At 36.3% G+C, this 25,034-nt stretch overlaps 1 protein-coding gene across 2 annotated transcripts in view; it reads right to left on the bottom strand.

Annotated features, from left to right (window-relative positions):
• Positions 1-5,484: 5,484 nt before the first annotated feature.
• Positions 5,485-25,034, bottom strand: part of LOC136976163 (zinc finger E-box-binding homeobox protein zag-1-like) — a 103,927-nt gene continuing 84,377 nt past the window's right edge. For both annotated transcript variants that reach the window (XM_067271382.1, XM_067271381.1), the window contains 5 exons: positions 12,347-12,585; positions 10,901-11,119; positions 9,284-10,807; positions 9,006-9,198; positions 5,485-8,928 (listed from right to left, as the gene is read on the bottom strand). In XM_067271382.1, coding sequence (XP_067127483.1) covers positions 8,714-8,928; positions 9,006-9,198; positions 9,284-10,807; positions 10,901-11,119; positions 12,347-12,585 — 2,390 coding nt within the window. In that variant the 3' untranslated portion in view covers positions 5,485-8,713. The remainder of the gene's footprint in view (positions 8,929-9,005; positions 9,199-9,283; positions 10,808-10,900; positions 11,120-12,346; positions 12,586-25,034) is intronic.

Here is a 25,034-nt window from a genome sequence, read left to right as displayed (position 1 = left end):
CTTCAGCTTCTAGAAATCTTGTGCAAATTCTGCGCTTTGGAAACTTCTCGTTGAGTGTCTAACTAGCTCAAAGTTATAAAAAAAAAAAAAAACAGGGGTTAAATGGTGCGAAGAAACGATCCGACAATGCTTTGACAATAGAAACTTTTCATATGTCCACGACATCGTTGCAGATGAGAGAGAATTTACCAATACAATTCCGGAATAAAATGCCATTCAGTAGTCTAAATACGTAGTATTTCTAAACAAAATCCGCTTACAAAGATCAGGCTAGGAGTGTTGGCCTTTTATTTTTTATTTTATTTTATTTTATTTTATTTTTTGCTCAGCAAGCATATCACGACAATTTCACTAGAAATTAGAAAATGGTCACTGAATTGGTCATATGTTTGGCCAGAGTTTTTCTTATATGCTTAACAGAACCAAAATCTGGACTTTCAAGAAATAGTTTTGCAACACAATTCATCCACTCCGAACAATGATCTTCCCGTAGAATTCAGTGTCAGATTGCTTACTCATCTACAACAAAACCAAGATCCAGTTCCACGTGACTTTTTCTTATTTGTGAATTTCAAGGAGATGCTGCCTGAATATCGATTTGGACGTTCTGGTTTGGTTTATTTGGTTACGGCAACGCGACACACGGGCGATCTGCCGAGGGAGAATGCCTTCCGGGAGGTCTTTTAAAGGAAACTGGCCCCTATTTAGGTGTTTATAGCGTGAAGAAAACTCAGTTGGCCAGGCGCGAATCCACGATCAATGTTTAATGGTTTTATCCACTCGGCTACTGATGGGCCGTTGTGAATAGGCTGTTGCTGTTCACGAAGAGTTTGTCAATCATTCCAAAAAAAGACACGGCACCAGTGCTTTTGCGGTTGATTCTGGATAATGGTTGTAGAGGCTATTTTAAAATAATATAGACAGACTTGTTAAATTTTCTTCATATAGCCGGTAAATTCAGTAGTCATCCATAGCTAATGTTATGTTTTTTTTTTTTTTTTTTTTTTTTTTTTCGAAATAAGTTATTAATAGGGCAATTATAGTCGATTATGTCAAGCCATACATTTATCTCGTATTAGTTTAAATCACGACCAATTTAACTTACAGGTAATTTATCTTATCTGTGGATTAAATCTATTATACCATAAACTTACGGAAAGTAAATACGATAAACCGTAGACACTTTTGGTGGAAAGAATCCAAAAACAAGTAAAAGTAGCAATTAAGAGGTCACTCAAACATGATGTCACCAATTTTAAGTCCTTTTTGACTACCTATTTACTCCCTGTTTCATTTTGTCACCAATTTTTATTGTCATTGTCCCACTTGATCTGCCATCTACTGATATTAAAATCACGCATTTCTGTAAAACAGATCTACAATACATTAATTTATGCATATTTCCTGCCAAGGCCAGGATAATTTTAAAAATAGGCAATAGAAAAAACAAAATAATTAAAAAAATTCACTGATTTACTGCAGAAGAGTTTAATGAGATTATATTAATCCTTGAGTAAATTATTTAGAAATATGACACCCCTATGCCTACAATATGCTTAACTCTGACTATCATTTAATGACAATTTATTTTCTTTTTATATGTAATTATTTTAATTCGGCTATTAACTAATAGAATATTTTTCAATCGAGTGATATCGGTTTTACAATATGAAAAAAATGAAAAGAAGCATCTATACCAATACCAGTATTGAGCTCTCATCAACTATACGAATGCTGAAAAAACTAATTTACAATGGATTTCTCAATCCAATAATTCTTCAAGGAATGCTAATGTGATAAGAAGCAGGAAGTTCCGCAAAGTTACGAATTGTGTAATCCTTATTTTATTCTTGGACATTAATACGAAGAAGATGTTTATAATAGAACGTTTAATTATGAAACACACTATCGAATACAGTATGCGTGGAATGACATGAATTTTGTTACTAAGAATTGTTTCACCTCATTTTTGAGGTGAAACAATTCCTAGTAACTCTGAAATCATCACTTACGAAGTGTAAAGTTAATGTTACACGATGTTTACACTACACGATTATTTTTACACTTATGCACCAAATATCGCGTAAAATTAAGAAATAAATACATTTACTCGAATGTTTAGAAAATTAATTTAAAATATATCAACGTCTTATGTGAAATTTATAAATTTATATATCAATGAAACATCATCTTACATGTATAGTTTTGTTTGGTATTTTCACAAAACTCACGCTTGCCTACGTACAGTACAGTACAGTACATAGCCAAGGCACATTATTCTCTAAAAGCAAAACGTTTGCAAAATAAATTATTTAAACCAGCGCTTCTCAAACTTTTTTGTGACAATAATCCCTAAATCTAATTTAAAATTTCACGATTTCTTGAATTTATATTTATAATTAGTTAGTTTACAGTTTTAACAAACAGCTTATAAGTAATGTGTTTAAATTCACATGCATATTTTGGTAACATAAACTTTATAAATCACATTAATTTAGTAGCTGTTGACAGTACAAATATTATTATTATTATTATTTTTTTTTTAATCTTTCCGTCCTTTGGGCAGACCTGTTCAGACTCATTGTGAGTTCGGCCACGACAGCCGGGCTGTGGGCCGGTTTGAAATTGTTTTAAAAATCCATATTTAAATGTTTCACGGACTCCTGGTTTAAGAATCACTCATTTAAACAATAAAATCACAAAGAATATCAACCCGTTGACCAATCAATAAATAAGCTCAACCAGATATCTCCAAGAACCAACAAAAATAAAACTTAAAAATCTCTTGAATAATAAAAATTATATACAATGAATACATTTCGCACATTCTTGACACGAAGCAACATTATAATTCGAGTTTGTAAGCAAAAGGAAGCTTGTTATTATAACAATAATAATTATATTAATTCTTTATAATATATCATATCTTAATTTGGATTTAAACCGAGATAACAAAATTAATTCTTGTTTTATTCCAAATTCTGAACAGTATGAACAATTATTGTTATCTCGTAGTAAAACTATGCATAAATTTTACCCCATTTTTGAGGGTATCTAATATTGCCAGCAGTGCCGTAACTAGGGCGATGCCAGCGGTGCCCAGGCACAGGGCGTAGACCCTGGGGGGGGGCGTAGAAATGACCTGGACCAAGTTTTACATCATAGTTTTGGGGCGTAGTACTAGTTACGACGCTGATTGCCAGTTAAGCAAATTTCGGAAGGGGCTATATCTCGAACGATCACTTTTAGACTCATAGTACCTTTTAGATTTTGTTCTTGTGAATATGGTCTAAGACAATACCAAAGGTGCCAAGAAGACCATCGAGACGGAGAGCTAGGAATTTTCTCCGAGTCTGGAGAAAACTTAGGCACCCGTAGTGGTTCTACCCCTATAAATTAATGGTTTTTTTATTGGCAAGAAAATAAAATCTTTTAGACTGTTATTCATTAATAAAGAAACATTTCCTATGTGTTTCATTTGTTTAAAAACAGGTAAAAAAGAAGCGAAAAGGATTCCCTCCGCACCACGCTTTCGATAGAGGTAAAATTATGCTTTCATATATTCTAAATGATATATATATTACCTGAGCCATTTAAAATTTTTTAAAGTAATTTTTTATAAGATAAATCACCTCAAAAGAACTTGCTTTAAAAACCCATCTTCTGGTTATGAAGTTGAGATAATTATTTCTAAAATATTTAAAATTATTTTTCCATTTTAAACTATTTTACTGTTTTAATTTCGAAAAATTTCTTATAATTTATTACATTTTTTAAAAAAAAGAAAAATCATCCAGCTCATTGATTTTAAATCCAAAATAAAATTCTTATTTTTAACAAAAATTGTAGAAATTCTCAACAGATGGCGCTACAATAAAAAAACAGAAAAATTACTCAAAAATTCAAATTCGAAAGTAAGAGAGAAATTTTAAAAATGAAAAAATATAATAATAGATAATAATAATATTTTTTGTATTTTATTTATTGATAAGTAAGTATTGTAAATAGAAATTAATACAAACGTATCGATATTAAGCATCGGAAGAGCATCGGGAGCGCGAGGATGATCGGAAAAATTAAAATGATAAATATAAAAAAAATCTTTAATCAATGTTAACATGATTTAATTCTCATTCACTATTTATCGGTTAGAAAAGAGGATATTTTTACATCGACCAGAATGTAAAACCTTAGCTTGAAAAAAAACAACAGCGAATTAATTAATTTTACAGTAATTAGAATACTTTTTGATTGAAAAAAAAATGATTTTTCAAATATAGAAATTAAGTATTACATCTTTAACGAGACGAGAATTATATTTAAAAAAAGGGGGGAGTCGGAAGCGAGTGGTAATCTTAGAAAGAGCTGTACACTTTAATCGACGTCATTTGGAATTTCCGAAGATGTCATCCACGTAAAGAAGGATTACGAGGTAGCAAGTAATAAGTAAAAGTTGTAAAAACCGAGGTAATATCTAGTTAATATCTTTAATTACGTCGCCGTTGTTGGACCTTAGTTACAGGTTTTGTAGCGGGGGCATAAGAAACAAGGCGTAAAATAACTTTTGACACCGGCGTTGACAATGTCGCGCCGTTTGTTAAGGCTACGATGCCAACTATCTGGTTAATTAATGTAATGAATTCCGAAGTGTACACCGTACAGCTTACGATAAAAACCTTTGTGAAGTGTACATCGAGGGATTTGTGTGACGTCATTAGTAATCTGTGTTCTGGGAAAAATATTCTCTTCGGTTACTTACGCGCCTTTAAAGAAGGCCACAACGTACTCCCTCGGGTTCTCTATTGTTTTATAATAACCTGATTTAGGGTATTAATGAGCAATCGACCGTTTGTTTAAGAAGTGTTGGCACCCGTTTGTACTCTTGTTAATTCGAGTACGTTATTTGCAATCTGTTTCCTCTTCGTGATTGTGCAGTCCATTTTGAAATTTTTTCTTTTTTTCGAAAAATACGCGTTAATTTTTCTGACTGAATCTAAAATGAATGGAAATTTATGAATATTCTGTTTCTAACAAAACGAATTTTAATTGAAATTCGTGTGTTTTGTGTGCGTTATTGAAGCGCGAATCAGATTTCGATATGGCACTTTTGTAGAGAGGATGATAAATTTTTTCATTTCTATAAATTAATATGTTTTTTTATATATAAATTTTAAAAGTTTTTTAGTTATATTTAATGCTGAAACACGCGAATATGTAAAAATATTACTTAAATTGGGATATATCTGCTTTTCAAACGAAAGGAGAGAGAGACTCTCCAACACACCGAATAGTGTTAGTGTGAAACGTGAACATGTACATTTGCACGTGTTCCTTTCTACTTCACCTCACTTGTGAAGGAATCAATTTGAATATTCTTTCAACAACAAAGGATGCAAGCGAAAATGTACCTTCACTTGTGATAGCGAGGATCTTCGTGCTGAAAACAGAACGGATACGGTTTCATAAGTAACAACAACCTTAAAATGTAGTTTTATAGTAGTTTTTATTATCCTTTGAAAAAATACATGGAAATAAATAGTTGCATAAATATGTCTCAACAAAATGCCGTTAAGCATAGAGATGTCTGTATATCTGCCACGAGATTAAGGATTGGATGGGCCTTTAAATTGGCACGTAATCGAGAGGATGCTCGGCGGAGGAGGGTGAGTATTTATTTTAAACAACTGGTTTTTCTCCTCGTCATCGCCTGCGGGCCAACCTCTCGGCATAACAACGTGTTGAATTTTTTTTTCTTTTTGGCACTGTAAGGTGTGGTACTAACACTTCTAAGTGATCGGTCAGACCATGAGGGAGAACATCACATTGAGTTTGTATCATATAGAGTAATAGAGACATTATTAAAAATCATTCTGTGACAATAAAAAATAGACACAAACACTTAAACTGGTCTTTTTTGACTAAATACAAATATTATCGTACATCGTAATTATTATTATTTATTTTTTATTGCACGTATTTGATATTTGGTATAAAATGAAGGCTAGTATTTTAAAAACTAGTCAACAATTTTTTATCTTCTTCCTCCTTCTAACAAAGGAGTCTTTTATATATATATATATATATATATTTTTATATATATTTATCTTCTTTTATCATATATACTCCGCTCAAAATCAATGCGGATCTCGTACAATTAAAAAAAAAGGGAACGAATACAAATAATACAATCATTATTATTGGAATGACGACACAAAACGTTAACGTTTTGATTTAAAATTATTATAATAATAATAATATTAATAATAATTATTATAATAATAAAAAACGAGATTCTTTATAAAATTATCGAAAATAATTCTACGTCCAAAAAAAATTTTTATACAAATTCTTCTAAAAAACAAACGATCTTTGGCACCGGTTTATCTATTAGCGAAGGGGGTTTTTTGAGTTGATTTTTTTTAAATCTGCGTTATTACGAGGGACGTAAAAGAATCAAGAAAGACCTCATCACATTCGTGCATATATATGGAATTTTCAACTCGAAATATAGGCAAAAGACGAGTGGTAAATTGGAAAGGTAATTATTTTAACACCCATTCCTTTAAAAAACTTGATCGTAGCATACTATCTCCTTACTTGTCTAAGAATATATATATTTATATATATTATTTTTAATTTTGTCATTACCTAACACTAGAATCTACTCGAGAAAATATATAATAATATATATATATATATATATTTATCTATATACAGATACACTGTATACATAGAAACTAAATGCATTATTTTTTTAGATTTTTAATGTAAAATTATCAACAATAACAATTTAATTCTCTCAAAAAATTAATTAATTAATTATAAATTTTGTTTTACTTTTGGAATTGTTTTGTTTTTCATTTATAATTTTAGACAATGTAAGGAGACATCCCGAGACTCGAACCTGGGAGAGAAAGAAAGACACATCACGAGATACCAAAGAAATTGGAATAATTCACACCTATCTTCGACGAGGAGAGCTTTGTCGATGGATACCCTCGGAAATTTGTTGAAACTTTTTGTTTTTTTTCACAAAGATATACGAGGATAGACGATACAAAGATATACACGCACAACACCACGCGGAGATAGAAGATAAGACTGAATAACTGGAGGAAAATTCGAAGAGGGAAAAAATGGACATACTGGAATATTGGAAAAAGGGTAAATTTTGCTTCAAATTTTATTATTATTTATTTATTTTTTTGTTTTATTATTCATTTGGCATCTATAGAAAGACATCTTCGTTTGGTATATTCCCTCGGTTGCGTTGGTAAACGAGGATTATAACTGGAGAAAAATCAACGTGAGGTTAGCGAGGAAGCTTTATATCGAAAGTTTTCGACTCCTTTCCCTCATTTCTAGTTTTGGGAATTGTTTTGATAGATCGCTAAAAACAGAAAAAAGGAAAAAAGATGGGGGAGGCCACGTGTACACAGCAACTGATTGGTTTTAAACAAAGCAAAATCTTAACTCTCATTTGTCTTTTTCCTATCCTCGACCTCTCTCTCTGGTTCGTTGTTGGAAAGCGAGGAAATCATTTCTTCTCGGGAAATTGTAAAAAGGAAATTAGTTTGCAAATTTTTAGCTAAAGAAGATTGATTTCCTTGGTTCTTGATTTATCGTTTTTGAAAGAAAATCCTTTTCTAGGGAAATCTTTCAATCAGTAAAATGTTTAAATATTCCATCTACACAAAACTGCAGATAATACAAGATTAAAAATTGGCTTTTTTCTCTTCTTCTTCTTCTTCTTATAACAGTTTTATTATTATTATTTTTATTATTTATTTTACCTTTAAATTGGCACTTTTTCATGGAAGTAAATACGGACAAGCTATGCGAAACAGACTAGAAAATTGTATTTTTTTTTTCTTATATTTTTAAATGAGAATATAAACTATATACCGAGAATTATTTCGAGTTTCCATGAAAATTAATGACGATCGATCAACTTTTTATTCACTCAAACAAAAATCAATCGTCATTATTATATAGAAAATTTCTCTATTCTTAAAATTTTCATTTGTATTTTCAACTCCATTTATCAACAAATTAGGAAAAACCATTTTTTTGCGTTTTTTTTGAGTTCTTGGCACTTCAGTTCTTTTATTTTTTTTATTCTCGAAGGAATCGTTTGGATAATAATACTGGCAGCAGTAAAAAATATAAACTAATCTGGCCAAAGAATGTTTTAACATTTTGCGAGTAGACTAGAAATTCTCAAAGAAAACCTTTGGCATTTTGCATGACTAAAAAATTGGCCGACTGCTTTTGGAAAAACGTCTTCAACAAGAAAAGCAATTGAACCATTTGTTTAGAAAAATCAAACACGTTTCGTTCTTCGAAAATTCTTTGGCACACGAATTATTGTTGGCACCTAAAATATATAAAAATTCGTTCAAAATTCAACAAGATTTCTGCTTCCTGACATTAACCTGCACGTTCTTGCGCTTCTTTTCTCGAAGATCCGTAAAGATAGGATGCTCTTCGGGATATAGCTCAAAGGACACAGCAAGTTCGTAGCCTTTGGCTGAAGTTTCCTCGAAAGAAATTTTTAATAAATTTTCTCGAAATAAAGTAAATAGTAAATTTGCACTTATTGGCCTCTGTGGACTGACTTCGGAGCTGCTATTTTAATGCCAATATCAGCCGGACGTAGCTAGATGACAAGATGATCCTTGGTGTCTCGATCGTCGATCGTTGGAGATTTTTATTATTGACAGTCAATGGGTTGAGTCTCTTGATACGGTTTGCAGTAACTGTAACGATGATTCATGTGCTGACTATAAGAACCCGAATGGGAAAATCTCTTCAGGCATTTTTTGCATTGGAAAGGTTTCTCGCCGCTATGCAATCTTTTGTGTTCTGTTAGATGATGTTTGTGTTTGAAAGCTTTGTTGCATACATCACATTTGTGGGGTCTTTGACCTAAATAAGGAAAAGATACGTTATTAATATTTAAAATGTCTACTAAAGGTAAGAGCTTTTATTCGTATTTAACTCACCGGAGTGCTCGTACTTGTGCCTGGCCAAAGAGCTTTGTTTACTGAACATCTTGTCGCATTGATCACAAGCGTACATCCCTTCTTCCGAATCTAGTTTGTGCTGTTTCCAAGATTTCCTTCTCTTCTCTCCTGCCACTTGATCTTCCGGTCCTGGACTGTCCTCGATGGCACTCTGACTCTCTTCTCCTTCCAACTATTCGGATGAAAATGCATGCATCATTTTCTAATAGTATAATCTAATAGTATAAAATCATAACATTTTGTAAACTCACTATTACCTTCCAGGAGCGCTTCTGCAGTTTCCTACATTTGGGACTTCCCGGCTCTCCTCCGGAAGAGTTGTCCAATCCTATGATGGCACCAGGACTTTCCATCCCATCTTGACTACCACAGTCTGAAGAAGACGGAGGTCGCGTTACGTCGTAACTGCAGATGGAAAGTGGCGATACGTGATTGGTGGAGGAGGGATAATCGGGATAGCTCGCATCCTGGATTTCGGGAGAACGGCACTTAACCATAATCTGAGACATCTGGCGATGGTTCACAAGATAATTTCCTTTCTGCATGTATTTGTACAGTACAGAATTAGTCAAACGGTAGTCACCATTCTGTAATTTTTTAGCATCGGTAACATCTTCGGTCACTTCGATCTCGTCTCCATTGATCCCGTTATTGCTATCCTTGAGAGGCGTCGAGGTTCTAGAAGATCTGTTGCTCAGATTCAGGGCTTCGTTCTCGATGTGGCGAGGCGAGTTTGGAGCCGTCTGAAACCTAGACTTCATGGAGAGATCCAGAGGTTGATCTTCGTCGTATCTGGAAGTCAGGTTGACGATACCATTGTAAGGGCTTAAGAAAGTCTGAGGGGGTGGAGAAGTCGCCTGTTGAGGATCTGTCGGAAAACAGGCTTGAACTACTCGAGGATAACCAAGTTCGCGTACCAGTTTGATAATTTCGGAATTTCTGGGCTTATCTTCGCTTTCGTTGTTTTCTTCGCCTATCGGCTCTTTGTCTTCGTTAGAAGCAGCTTCCCTATTGGTGGATGAGGCGCTGTAACTATCTTCGCTTTTTCTACATTGATATCGCTCATGATTCTGCAACTCGACTAAATTTTCAAATACGGAATCACAGTTTCCACACCTTAATTTTTCCACATCCGAAACAGCGGGCGATCCGACAGAATTCTCTTGCACGTGTAAAGGTGAGGAGCTCACGTCCGGTATCAGACCATTTTTACTGCTGCCTGTCATCAGCTGCTGCCTGGAAACAGTTGCATCGACTATTTCTAGTATCTTTTTCACAGCGTTCAAATTTTTACTTTTACCTGGGCTACCAGGAGGATCGTCTCTTTCGATGTCTATCGGAGGAGGCGTAATAGTAATGGGACTTCTTTGAGTCACACAAACGCTGTTGGTCGTAACACACAAGGAAGACGGAAGTTCGTTCGATGTCGGTATCTGCTCCAGGAGTTGACCCCTGGGTTGTAATAACTGGCTGACGTCTGGGAAATTATGCAAAGGAAGCGAAGGCGGAGGAAGTGTGGAATTCAAGTGACCGGCTAGGAGAGGATGGAAAGGAAGAGAAGAATAAGGAGCCGGCAAGAACGATGGATGTCCAGCGTGTTGGGTCGGATGAAAACTTGGCAAGAAACTGGGAAACCTTTCAGTCGGAGGCACGTAACCGTGCGGCATCAAACTGACACCTTCTGTTGCAGCAGCACCATATTTCGGAATGATTGGGCGGAAGGCAATGTTTTGTTGATTAGCAGCTTGACCACGAAGTGGCTTATTATCCATTTTTTTCACCTAGAAATAGCGCATAAAAATTTTTATCCGAAGACAGATATTACATATTTTTAAACCTTAACCTAAATAAATATTTCTTGATTATTTTAATACCTTTAGATTCATCACCAGGCACTTCTTGCTGGTCATGTGGGAAGAATAAGATCCCGAATGAGAAAACCTTTTTCCACAGTTGGAACAGGCGAAAGGTTTTTCTCCGCTATGGATACGTATATGTTCCTTTAAGTGATGTTTAAATTTGAATGCTTTGCCGCATTCGGGACATTTGAATTTCCTAAGTACGGCGTTCTCTTCCTGACCGATGACGTGTCGCTGAAACAACAGACAAAAGGAAACTTCCTTGAAAATTACGCCTGAAAATCAAATTAATTCCGAAGAATTCCGAATATAATCAATTTAAAATCATCAAACATCTAATTAATAACAATTAAGACTTTACGATTCTTTTGTTTCGACAACGAGGAGGACCAAGTATCCAAAACTACCCAATTGCTAACGATTCTGGATAATATTAAACGAATAATAAATTATCAACTTTATCGCAACCGATGATAGTTGCAAACTTTTCAATGCGAAGACGTTTACATTATTAAAATTAAGAATGCGGCTAAGTTGCTATAATAATATCATCAATATTTTTCTATAATTAAAAATGGAAACTATTTTTAATTACTTAAATAATTGTAGATAAAAATATTTTAATATTTATTATCTGTATGACTTTCCGTAACTTTTAATTTATTTAAATGCAAACCTACAGAAAAACTTTAACTAAAATCTCGTAAATGATAAGAATTTAAGAAACTTATTCTAAAAAGTATATTTATAAAAATTAAAAAACAGATTTGCTTCTAGATGCGATGCCAATCCTCAATTTGTATGGCACCATGCATCCAGTCTGACTTGATATATGATACTTCATACAGAATAGAAGCAGGTACGATACAGAAAAAGGAAAGGAGAAATCTTTTTAAAGATCGTCTAACTCCGTTCTTGTAAATTTTATTTAATTGCTAATAACAGTTTTGATAAAGAAAGTCAAAAATATTTTTTAAATGGAGCAGTTTTTACAACATATTTTTACTTTTTCTTTCAAAAAAGAAGGGGGAAAAACAAGGGCTAAAAAATTCGTGATCAATAGTAAATATAACGAATTTGAAGAATTAGTACAGTAAGCAACACAAAAATATCAGTAACGTCTGTCATTCTCTACTTATCAAACGTATTATCCTTTGACACTGACTGACATTTGATTAAATTTAACAATTTATCTGCAAACATTATTAAATTAGTAAGGAGATAGGCGCAACTCTCCTTTTCGCACTAACAGGTAGCTAAATACGTCACCGGTTAAGAAATTAAAACGAAAATTTAACAGTTTAATAACTCGATTATTTATTAAAAGATTAATAACAAAACCGAACGACGCAGGGAAAGCAGACTTTCCTGCAATGCGAGTCGTCAGAAGGAAAAGCCGCTTTTACAGGAGCTGCAAAGTTTTTCATCCGTTTAAAAATAAATAAGAAACGACTCACTTACCTGGCTAACTGCCGAGTGGAACAGTTTGTGTTTTGCCAGATGTTCCTTTTCGGCGAAAGTGGCATTACATTTAGGACAAACATAATTTTTGGCATTCGGCTTCTGTTCGCAGACGGGGTCTGTGTAACCGTGGTAAGAGACGAGATGTTCTTTGAGCGCTTGGATATCCTTGGGACCGGCGAAGAGGCGATCGCAACGTGGACATTTCAGGGAGTATTCGTCCACCATTTTGGCTCCATCTGTCGAGATAAAACAAAACCATTTCTGAACGGCTAGCATAAGGTCGAGAGGGGATCGAAGGGAGAAGTGAGAACGTTGTTACACCGACCGAGTTGAACGGTACATTGTGGTAGTTAGGAGCGACGTCTCGGCTCTGCTGGCTCTTAGCCTCGGTTTCACTCGTGATTCACGATCTACGTAGGTCAAAATGTAAATAGGGAAAACTCGAACGAATCAATGGAACAATACTTAATGTATACAATAGTGTTTGTCCACCGGATGAATGTCGAATGCCAACAAATACTAAATTTAATTCGTTAAGTAATTCGGAACGTGATCTCCTCGCCATCTTGTTTAAAGTCGTAATCTTTTATGTCCGAATTGATCGTCAGATATAAAATTGACTAATTCATTATCGGGATTAATTTCCAACGATCAAATTAATTTCCAGCTTCTGCAATTTTCCTATTTTCTTCTCATCGACTACATTCTCCTCTTCGCACTATTCTAGTTGCGTATATTTTTTAAACATAATTAAGTTCTCTACGTTTAATTAGAGGCCGGGTAATCGAATATATCTGCATCCATTAAACAAAAGGATGCGACTTTAAAAATTCTAGAAGCGTTAAAAATTCTATAATTTTATAGAAACGAGTCGCGCATTAAACTTACATTATGTCCGACGGGAAAGTAGAAGGGGAAAGAAAAATTGTCGAATTTTAAAATATTCTTTTAACGTCAGAAACTAATATAATTCATCTTTAGAAATCTAAACTGGATAAATCAACTTTTAGCAAACGTAAGTCGGCAAGCTGGCAAGTCGGGCACATCAATAACACTGTTGCAAACTCGGTTCCATAACAATGCTTATTGTACGATAAGAAAGAGCTGCATAGAAGTGCAACCCGTCCAGTAAAGCCAAGATTCATGTTGTGGCCGACTGTTAAGTGGAACACGGAACGGAAAAAATGCTCTTGTTGGAGATGACAACACTGACCGATGTTGGTCGATGATAGATTACCAAGGGCAGGACACGGGGGCATCTTTTCGTGTCGTTTTCATATAAATCGCATGCCAGATGCTCGCTTTGACCCCCATCCCCTTAGAGATGAGCTCTCTTCACTGCCTGCTACTGACTGCTGTTTCTAACCCGATTCCATTCTGCTCTTCCATCGCCTGCAAAACACCAGAGCATTCGAAGCAATCGCCCGTTATCTCAAAAGTAACATTTAACTGCTTATTGTAGTTGACCATTTCCTGAACCGAATCTTAATGTTCTCCTTCCGAATCAATAGAGCCACTTTAAAACCTTCGATTAAACAAGAGAAAAATCAAGAACTTAAAATGCGGGATTTAAAATTATATAATTATTTAAACGGGAGAAATATAAAATAAGATTTGTCAAAAATTTCTTCCTATTCTCTCGGAAATAATTACTTCACTTCATTCATAAAGCGTAGCTTTGTAGTTTTTTCAAATTGCTCTCTCTTATCTCTAATACGAGGAGAGGGATGGAAAGTAACGAATCTAAATTTAGAAAAGTTTCTTTTGTCCCCCCCTCAGAAAATGTCGTGCTTACATCGATTTATATACAGAATTATACACGAAAGAGGGCTTAATAAATAATTCATAGAGACCGTAAAAGCATATAATGTTAATTCTATATCTGGTATCTCATTATGGGATCTTTGGTAATCGCAATTTGGGCATTTCTCGTTTATATCGAACCGTCGAATCTACGAAGCAATGAACGTCCGAGAATGGTGGTCCCTAAACGCCACACTCGAAACGGGTGTAACGACGTAACGTCCTTACAAACCCGTCACAACACCAGATCCAGCGGAGTGACGATTCCACATTTGCATGTTAATAGTAACAAGTGTGATAAAATAGCGTACAACTGCCACCACTCGGTCGCTATCTCGTCTGATGGGACACTGGTCAGCCAAGGCTTTACAACCGGGCAATTTCACCTTAACTGGTTCTAAGATTTATATCTGTAACCCTCCCAATTCTCTGTAACGTTTCCAAATGGCGTCGCGATGAAGTCACCCACTTTGATTATATCGCGCATCTTTCGACTCGAAATTAAACCGAAATTTATTCTTGTTTCGACACGAACCTATTCCAGGCCTACCTAATTATTTTCTGAATCACCAACACGTGCAAATTCGGCTACAAAGTTGGAACCGACGCCACCAGATGGCGTTAGCGACAAAGCGTACTTGACAAGCCGACAAAATGCTAATTCTTTAATTAGAATAGGAGTTTTTACTTGTAATAAAAATTATAAAAAATGGATTAATATTTATGAAATCAATCGGGGTAATCAGAGTTTTATATCGTTAACAAGTTTAAAATTAAATGGCGTTTATCTATCGAAGTACGCGTCAATGATAAATAAAAATTACGAGGGGTTATTCTCGGAGACGACTTCTTGACAAGATGCCGGAGAAACAACAGTATTTTATTACTTTTCTAGCAGATTTAGTAAAACGTTACGGCCGGACGGAACCGTGGCATGTGGCCAAAACACACAGGTATATAGGGCGAAAGAAGAAATAAGCTACCATCCGCCTCGTCCCAGATCGAAATGAGAACCTGTGGATTCTTACACTCGTATGCTAAGTGACACTCTTGCAATATTTAGAAAATAAGAGATTTAATCTACAAAATTCGATATATTCGTGTATAAATTGACGATTCAAAAAAGCACTATTTTTAGAAAGTAACGGAGAGTATTTTGCATCAGATAATACTAATACAATTAACACGATAAAACTTAAAAGAAGCGACGTAGACTTATCTCGAAATTGAATCAAAGCAAAATACGCAATTTTCAAAAAACCGGTTAATCGAGAGTTAATAGCGTTTACTTATAATGAAAGAAATTAAGTCGGATTTTTATATAAAGTGTGAGGAATTTAATTGCGTGTCTCTTTCTGTGTGCGAGGAAGATTTTTGTTCGCTGTACTGCACACGAGCAGAGTGGAGGAAGCAAAAGCTGCCATTCGGGGAGAAGGGAAGTTACCGGGCGGTTAACCGGTGTAAGAGTGTGCAGAACAAAGGAAGAGCGGGATATCTTTCTAGGCAGAGACCGTGCCGCCAACTAATGACTGTATTTCACTTTCGGTGGGATCCCAATTCGTCTCCATCAGCATGCAAGAGTCGCAGGCCAATACAAATTGCGGCAGCCCGTTATAAATCATTCTGCTGTCAATACCGGACGGTTGCGACTAGTTCTTGGGTCGATATCCACCACCCGCTCTCTCACCTTGCTTCAAAGGTGTCCACGACTTAACTAATCACTTCCTCCAGTGTTACGTCTCCACGTTCTTCTTTTTCTAATCTAATAATTTTGCAACGGAACCACTCTAATCCTCTTCCGTTCTGTCAGGCCACAACACACAAAAAAGGTACCTATTTATCAGCGTTATAATTAACAAGCAACCCGGCACTACCGGAAATTTCGTTTCTTAATCTGATCCCTTTTTTTCTTTTTTCTTTTTTTTTTATTTGTTGTTAGTGGTGGAGGAGGTTCTCGGATAAGCTTCGAATGTGGCCATAGTTTTGATAATTACGGACGTGAACCCGCAATGGTAGTTAGGTCACACGGGGACAGATAAGACTCGACCAATCGATGCCAGCCAATCACAGAAAAGATTTTCCCTCTCGCAGCAAGAACTAAACTCGTTCCGACGTCTGTCTATACCAGCCTTACATATAGGCTAATAACTGGGGATACAACGGATACGTGATCCGAATTCTTCTCCTAAAAAGGGGTTAATTAACTTATCTTCCTCCACTCTATCTATTTTTAGTTAATAAATAAAAAAGTATAGAAAAAACACTATTCTGGTAACAAATCGACTGGATTGCGTGCTGTTTTTCTTTCCAAATTGGAAACTTTAACGAATTTACACTATTTTACAAAATTAAATATATTTAAAATCTAATAAATCTGCACAATTGCTTGCATAAAAATGACGTGTTTAGTAATTAATTATAATTAAATCTCAAATATTCCATTCATACACAAGAAGAGAATACTGTAATTAACTTAACTTATTAAACAATGTGTAGTTGTATAAGATGTTTAAGGAATCTTGGATTTATGTTGATACAATTCTTAATCATTTAAATTATTCTTATTTTTATTGCTGTAAGGATGGATGGATGCAATCTTATGCAAGCTTGCATCCATCCTACAGCAACCACCTTGAATAAGATGTTTATCTCATAGAAAAAGGGAATGTTTAACAGTCGAAACCATCCATAAACATCATTTCACACAAGAGTTTGCGATGTTTAGGAGTTTGAACCAATCCGTAAACATTTAAATCTTAAAATTTTCTTATTGCATCTCATTCTCAAACATTTAATTCTTATCCAAGAATGGAAATTTTAAGGATTGGTTAAATTTAAGATTCGGTCGGTATATATTATACTGTTCGTAACACAATTGGTATCTTTAACATAACACGTCGGTAGAACGTATACGAATCGGATCTACAAATTTATTCTAAAATAATATTAAAATTTTCGAAGAAAACGTCATTTGAGAACATTGAATTTCAAAAAGGAAAACATCATAGATAGTAATTTAATCTAAAATGCCGTTTTGCATTTACATGGAGGGAGTGTTGCAAGAAAGAGTGTTACTAATGTTATCTAATAGGCGGAAGAGGTTGCAAAGAGACTCTTTTTGTGAAACAATTCCGGTTTCGAATCGTGTAATTAAGAAGAAAAAAATCGCGTCACACGTCTCCAAATATTAGAAATCGATGACATCTCGACTATTGCCGAATGCTCATTTCCATATAACCGATATCTGAACCGGGATTGAAGAGAGGATGATGACAAAACCGGGTAGAAAAACGGTGCACAAAAGTCCCAATAAGACGATATGTGTCATTTCTGCGGTCCAAAGCGAGGTGGGCCCCGAACGACAGATAAGAGTTGGATCCTTTTTGATTTGGTCAAACGATAACTTTGTTGCATTTCTTGCTACAGTAAATGCAAGCAACGCTTCGTAAATTTACACTCGCTTCTAGATCGATGCTAATTTCTCATCTCTATTGTGTTCTCCAAATATTGCAGAGATGACAACCTAGATCAAAGGAATTTCGAAAGATACTAACATTAAAAATGGCGTTTGGCTTGTAACAATTATTCTGCTAGTAGATAGGATAGTCGTAATGGGATTTCTTTCCCTCTTACGCTTATTTATTCGACTCCTTTGATAACTTTAACCTGTAACGACATTGTACAACAACTTAATTAGTATAACTAAGCATTTATATTTATAGTTTTTCCTCGTTTACCGAGCTGTGCGAAGGTATCTCGAGCAGCTTACTCATTTGGGAATTAGGTTTTCCCGGATGGAAGCGAAGGTTTTGTGGTTTTGTAGAGGAGGGAGAAAAAAAGAAAAAATCCTCTGATCCTTCAATTAAACGGGAAAAGAAAACAATTTAAAAATTACAAACAAGAATTGCCATCTCTGCCCCCTTTTTAAACGTCGGCCATTAATTCGAGACCGAATAAAGATTAATTAGGCATTCTAAATATAAAACCGCGTGGAGGAGTCATAAATTTAAATGTAAAAATGTCTCTATAGTACGATAAGGCTTATCTGATGGCATCTTTATAAAAATTTTTCCGTTTTGGACCGAGTCGGGGGAGGGAAGAGAAAGAGGAATAATAAATTAAGAAGCGATATCCCAATTCTCGAGCATCTGCAACTTAGTAGATAAGTTGGCATTGCACTAGTGACCGGGGATGGATGTTGCAACTGCTAACTTCTCTAGGTTGGCAGTGTATACGTGTGTTTGTGTTGGGCATCGTCGACGTTGTGTTGTCTGGTATTTCTCCACAGTGAAGCATTTACGGTCGACTAATCGCTGTAGCGGTGGCATTATTGAATGAAGCCTTCGATATCGATCAGCCTTACAGCGTGACTAAACGGAGAGCATTTGTCAGAAGTCTGTGGTGCAGCGATCTCTGCGGCTGACAGTCTTCTCTGTCGTTCTCAGGTGGAGTGTGAAAGTCAGTGAGACAGTGAACGGCCAGACGGGACACTGGGCTCGGGACACGTCATGTCCACGTGCTGTACTTTCCTCCGCCCATTAGTGACATCATCTGGCCTCGCGTCCCTCCAGCCACGCACACATCTTTTTTAATTCCACTCCTTCCTAAGACGCCCCTTTTTATGCTCTCCCATCTAAACGATACGTTTAGAAAATTCGATAAAGATACCGCACGTAAACGTGGAGAAGATAAGGTATTATAATTTTAAAACTCGGACGATAACCTTAGTTTTAAGGGCAAAGCTATTAGCTGCTTAAACTAGTGTCGATGCAATTTATCGTCCCAAGTTTTCTACACTTTACTGACAGGATCATCATAGATTTGGCTAGGTAATAACCGTGCAGCCACCTATGATTAAAGCTGGGGCCACGTGTCTTTAATAGCTAGTCAGAACGTATGATTAAGTTGGTACCATGCGCCAATAATCAGCACGTGTCTATAATTAATTTGATTACACGTGGAGTAACATTGTTCTGTAGGATTTAGATGGTCAGAATATATATAGGTGCTTTATAATTAAGTGGAGTGTAGATTCGATACGACCGGGATCTATAATTAGTGTTGATCTATAAATCTTACTTTGCGATAGATGGACCATCTCCTGTTCATATTCTTCTTTTTCTATTCTGTTTTTGTCCCACTTTTGCGAGACGATAATTAATTATCTCATTGCTTTTCATAATCACTGGCAAACTGAGTATTTTCCGGAGGAGCCATTCTTGTACATATGTTGAATTCTGTATGTGCTCTTTTCATTGATCGACAATTCCTGTTCTTTCCATAATTTCCTTCTTTTTTGTCTTCTTTTCTCCTTTCGATCATCAACTCCTGTTCCTTCCATAATTGAAAGGACTTCAATAAATCATAAATCCGTTTTCTTCCATATAAACGACTTTGAATAAATGAAAGTGCGTGTTATTTATTTCCTTCGAGTCTCCTATAATATTTGAACCTTTTTTTTGTTATTTCTGGTTTACAAAACGCCAGAAAAAGAAATATTTCCCAAGAATACAATCCCGTTTTCTTCGACTCGGTCCTAGAATTCCCCGAAGGTTTCAACAGACTCGATCCATGTCCGACAGAAATGCTATGAGAGATGTCACAATGTACGGGGTGTGACATCTGCCACCCTCTCCAACATCTGTTTCTATTATGGCCGACAAGAATTCGGATCGAGTTCGTGACGTCGTCCGTCACGTGATGCACTCATCACTAGGTAAGTAAGGACGTAGATGAACACCTTAACACGTACGTACACGCGTGTTAATTAAAATCTTCGAAAATTATTCCTCTCCCAACTAAGTAAACTGTAAAAATAAACAAATGTTCATCGGTTCTGGATAATTGATTTTGATTCAGTAAAAAGAACTTATTTAGAAACGGGTTGGGTGGGTGGATGAAATGCAAATTTCCTTGATAAATCGTAGAATGGATCTCTTCCTTTATCACACTTTCAACAAGCCAAATTATGAAGAAACTAGATTTCAGCTTCGTAAGTTTACGAAAAACATGTGACGTATTTAAGTTAATGAGTGTTTAAAAAAGCTTATAAATTAGTCACCGATCGCATTACCGAATCTACTCTTACCTGAAGTGCTTCAAGACGAATCATAGGTGCAATGGGAGTTGGAATACAATAAATGTAAAAAAGGCATCCAGAATAGAAATCCCAGATAAGGTAGGAATAGCAGAAAGGAGATAATGCGAGTGACTGCTCCTGCAGACCGTTGGAGTCAGCAGACAAGACAGTGTACCGCCGACAAATCCTTCTACTGTGATCCCATTCTCCAGTACTGCGAATCGTCAGGGAATAGTCGGCCTGCAGGGCCAAAGACAACTGTGATCGAAAGTTATGTAGTTGTTTGTCAGAAAGGACATTTCTGCTCGTCCAACCTCGTTATCTCTGCATCCGTATGGGAGTGGTAACGGTGTAAATTTTTAATTAATTCCTTTACCACTCGCTTCATCAACCGAATCTTCTCTTAAACTGCTCTTTAACTACTTGCCTAATTTTTTTAATTTCCTTTTTCCGAAGAAAAAAAACACTGTCTCTGTTAGTGATTTATGGTATTTTTGTCGTCCTTTCCGAATTATAGGAAGCGTAACCCAATAAAAGACGTACAGTACGTCGGCGCGGTGAAGAGAAGTAACATGTACAGGAGTTGATCTCCCGTGACGCTTTTCTCCATCACTTGATCCGGGCCACGGAACGAAGACAAGAGAGAAAATTAAAAGCTCACATCACTGTAATTGTATTAATTCCCGTCCGGCCAACTATAATGGTTGGGGAATGATCCTGTTGGGATCCGACCGCGTTCCTTTCAACCTCGGGCAGTTTTAATCTTAAATCCATGCCCTAGTTCTCTAGGAAACATATCCTTCGTCCGTAGATCGACCCTCATAACGAGACTTAAACAAGCAACCAGCTACGTATTCTAACTAAAAGTGATGTAGAACTAACTGGAAAATTTAATAACGTTACAACAATTTAATTAATGTAATTTACTCTTAATTAATAATCGAAAAACAACAACACCCGAGATTCATTGATGCAATTTTTGAGACATCAAAGCTGTATAATTGCTTCGTTACGCTTTTGGATGGAGGAAAATCGATGCGTAACTTCAAAAATATATCGATATTATATAATACTCGGATAAAGAGTATATTCGGGTGACGTCCTAGTTTTGGAATTAATTAAAGAGCCAGTGGACACCCAACGACTCGATTCGCATCCGACATAATTGATTTTCGATCGATTGGAGGACAATTTAGAGAAATGAATTCGACGATCACCTCCGTGTAACTCGATTCGATATCCAATATTTAAAACCCAACGTAACCTTAGATAGTCCTGATGAAATCCTAGTGTAGTATGTCATCGATCGAATATGCTAGTTGAAGCCAATATGTTTGTCAATTCGTTTAAACTTTTCTTCCGCAACTTCTGACAATACCTTCGATCCTGCAACATCCATTTTCGCATTCTGTCCACATTCTTTACATACACTCGAATTATCGCAGTGAGGAGGACGGACGGAGGATGAAGAAGAACAAATCTAAAGGAAAAAAATACTCAAAAGAAGTTCTGGAAGCAATCAGAATAATTTCAAGAAGTGTCGGAGGTGTGAGAAGCGGAGAAAATTAGATGGAAGAATGCTCTTTGTAGCTAGAAGTTCCGATTAATTAGGAAGCAATTTCCGCGCAATTAAGCGAGGAGGAAACATACTTTCTCACCTTTGAAGGAGGAAAGGTGCGAACGAAACTGAAAGGGGGTCCTTTTACGCACAGAAGAAAAGGGTTTCCGCCCATTTAATTCTCGAATACGCCCGATGACACGGAGTCTCGTGCACTTTTCGCCCACTTAAAGATCTCCAATTATGGACCATTTCTGGTGCTGTCGGTAGGGCCGGACAGTGCCTTACAGCGGAAAGGTGGGCTACTCGTAATTACTACCTTTGTCTTACAACAACCCGGCCATACGTCGACTGGCTAATGGCTCGAGTCCCACTGGCCAGTTCTCCACGTCGATCAATCAAACACGCCACCATCCATTAGCAGGGACCGAATTTATATAAACTTATTCTGTGTTGTTACCGCAACTTTACCCCGTCCAACTCCTTTCACTGTAATATAATTTGACCCTCTTTTAAATATATTCTAACTATAGCACTGCTTAGCTACGTTATATCACTACTTCACTCAATTTAAAGCCTTTAAAATACTGTATATCTAAAATGTGCTGTACACAATTAAAATTCGATTCTTTAAAATCGTGCTACTCAACTTCATTTATATGCTTTCACATAAGAATTTATTTAAATTAATTATTTTGAACATATTTTGAATAATATTTCAATATTTACATATAAAATTGTGAAAAAATTAAATTTTCAGACCGGTGAGTAACGTTGTTAATAACCTAACAGATTCATAAGAGTGAGGAATGTTGAAGGAGAATTTTTGTAAAGTTATAGGAGACGAAAAAATCATTTTGCAGACTGTTCAAATATCGCAGATGCTCCCCTAAAGATGGGTAAATATGATAAGAGGAGGTAATCAAACGCGAATTGGCCGTAAGACTAGGATGTTTAGCAACTCGTGTCGAACGTATCTCCAGTTACTGGAGCATCTGCGGATCTTCTATGTATACAAGAAGGATTGGGACGTCTCACTAATGGAATGAAATATTTATCTATGGGATACGAGAGTCCTAAGCCGGAAATGGTCGGAAGGTCTACCTTTGCAGGATAGTGACTCAGGTAGCGCAATTTTCTTCGTGACGGATGGAGATGGGCATCCGGTGCTACAAAAGAAGAGACAATGTCGCTTCGACAGCTTGCAGGGAATTCGATTGTCCCAATGGATTATGTCGAAACCCGATTACAGAAACTAAATTCTGGAAGAATGTTCCGCTTACACTAGACGAGTCTTTATTGCCGATAGACATACATCTAGTATAATCCGCACGGATACAAAAAAAAGAAGGTTAGCTTCCGCACCAAATCTTTACTGTACATGGGATTTAACAGTTCTATAGGATAATTTCCTCTTTCGTTGCTCTAAAAAACCTTCCTTTAAGTCCAAATATTATTATAAAGTTTACGCATTAAAATCGAATTCCCTCCCCTTCTTCTTCTTCTTCCGACTAGGTGAAGCTTAATCCGATTGCATTCTTATCGAAGACACAGAATAGAAAAGTCTTTTCCTGCTGGTAGCATCGAAAGTTATGTCTGTAGTGTGCAGTTGTCTGTGCTATCTGTCCTGACAGCCGAGAGCGGAAATAAATGACGTAGGAAGGGACCGAAGTTGCTCCAATAGCCGTGTATGTCACACAGGCTAACCGGGCCGGAAACACACATCTGTCCGACATACATTTCGACTTCATCGTGGTCAGGTCAATAGATCGGACTTAAACGGCCGACCATCTGCATTCTGACGTCCCCCTTTCGACATTTTAACGGAAAGATGGCTGTTCCACTTGTTTCTTCTTTGGGGCTTAACAGTAGAGGAAATTGAGCCTAACATCGAAAATCTGTTACTAAAAAAATACTAAAGAAACCACCCCTCTAATGGTAACATTTGGAAGCGTCGGAGAACGGTGGTAGGTTATTAATTACGATACTTCATACCTATCGACTGGAGTAATTGCCGGTGCAATATTACCAGTTAGTCGTAAAAACGTTCAGGTGACTCCGAAATTGAGCCAATTACCTGAACGAAAATCTTCTCTATCATCTGCAACGTGCCAGTTGACGAATGGGAAGAAGTGGCCACGTATGACAAATATACACCACCGTCTTTTATGCTCCGACAGCCAATTCGGGAAGCGAGCCAGAACTGCAGCACAACGTATGCCACTTTAAAGGATGGAAAAGGAGGGGAAGAAAAAATCTTCAAAAATTCTCTCTCGTAGCTTAAATAACGGGTTAACTATTATAGCCCAGAGTTATCTGTCGGGATGCTTTTGTCTCTTCCTACCTGAGATCTCGATAATCTCCGGGGAGAGACGGTTACGCTCTCGTCTTCCTCCCTCATTTAGTTATCGTGTTTCCGCTCGGTTGTGAGGTATTTCACCTTATCTAGCCGAGCTCCCATTGTTCCTAAAGCAGGAAATTGGTCGGGGGCATCCTACTTACGTAATTACAAAGCTAGACAATTCGATAGTCAGATGTTTGTCTCCTCGTTCGTTTATCCGTACGACGACTCTATAGTTAAAAATTTCTTTAACATTTTTTACACAATCGAACCCTTCGAACCAACGATCAATTGGCAGTTTAGCTTCAACATCCATAGATGGAAGCACGATGCGTTCGAAAAAATCTCACCCCCCATAAACGTAACGTTTATTAAATCTTAATTACTGCATAAAACTATTTTTCGATACTTTTTCTGTATCTGTAATTGGCAGCTCGAAAAGAGACGAAGAGAAAAAAAAGGACAGGAGGACAAATTACTGTTTTATTTGCGTAGGGTATACACAGTCGATGACCGTATTACAAACCGAGTATAGAAAACTTAGTAAATGAAGAAAGTCGGGAGACTCAGCGACGGCTGGACTAAAGTACCATTAATGTTGTACCATTCTTTCCCAGAGCACTTATTGAAAAACACTCAGGCAGCTGATGCCGGTAATGGGCTACACCGGGTAAAGTCGTTAGGCAAGACATACCGGACCTTCTCCTATATATATGTACTTTTACTTCATCGGCACTACATGTAGGTAGGTGCTAATTATTTCGCAATTATCTGTTTTTAAGTGAAATTTTACCTTACGTTTCCACGTCGTGTCGACGACTTCTCAACGTCTACCTCTCTATAATCGAAGGAGAATTAGAAAATAGGAGAACAAACACACATGACCTTTGCACTCTTTTTTATA

The sequence above is a fragment of the Centruroides vittatus genome, unplaced genomic scaffold (assembly GCF_030686945.1).
Source record: "Centruroides vittatus isolate TY-2023 unplaced genomic scaffold, ASM3068694v2 contig_397, whole genome shotgun sequence".
Lineage (NCBI taxonomy): Eukaryota > Metazoa > Arthropoda > Arachnida > Scorpiones > Buthidae > Centruroides > Centruroides vittatus.
This window is presented reverse-complemented; position numbering and strand designations above follow the sequence as displayed.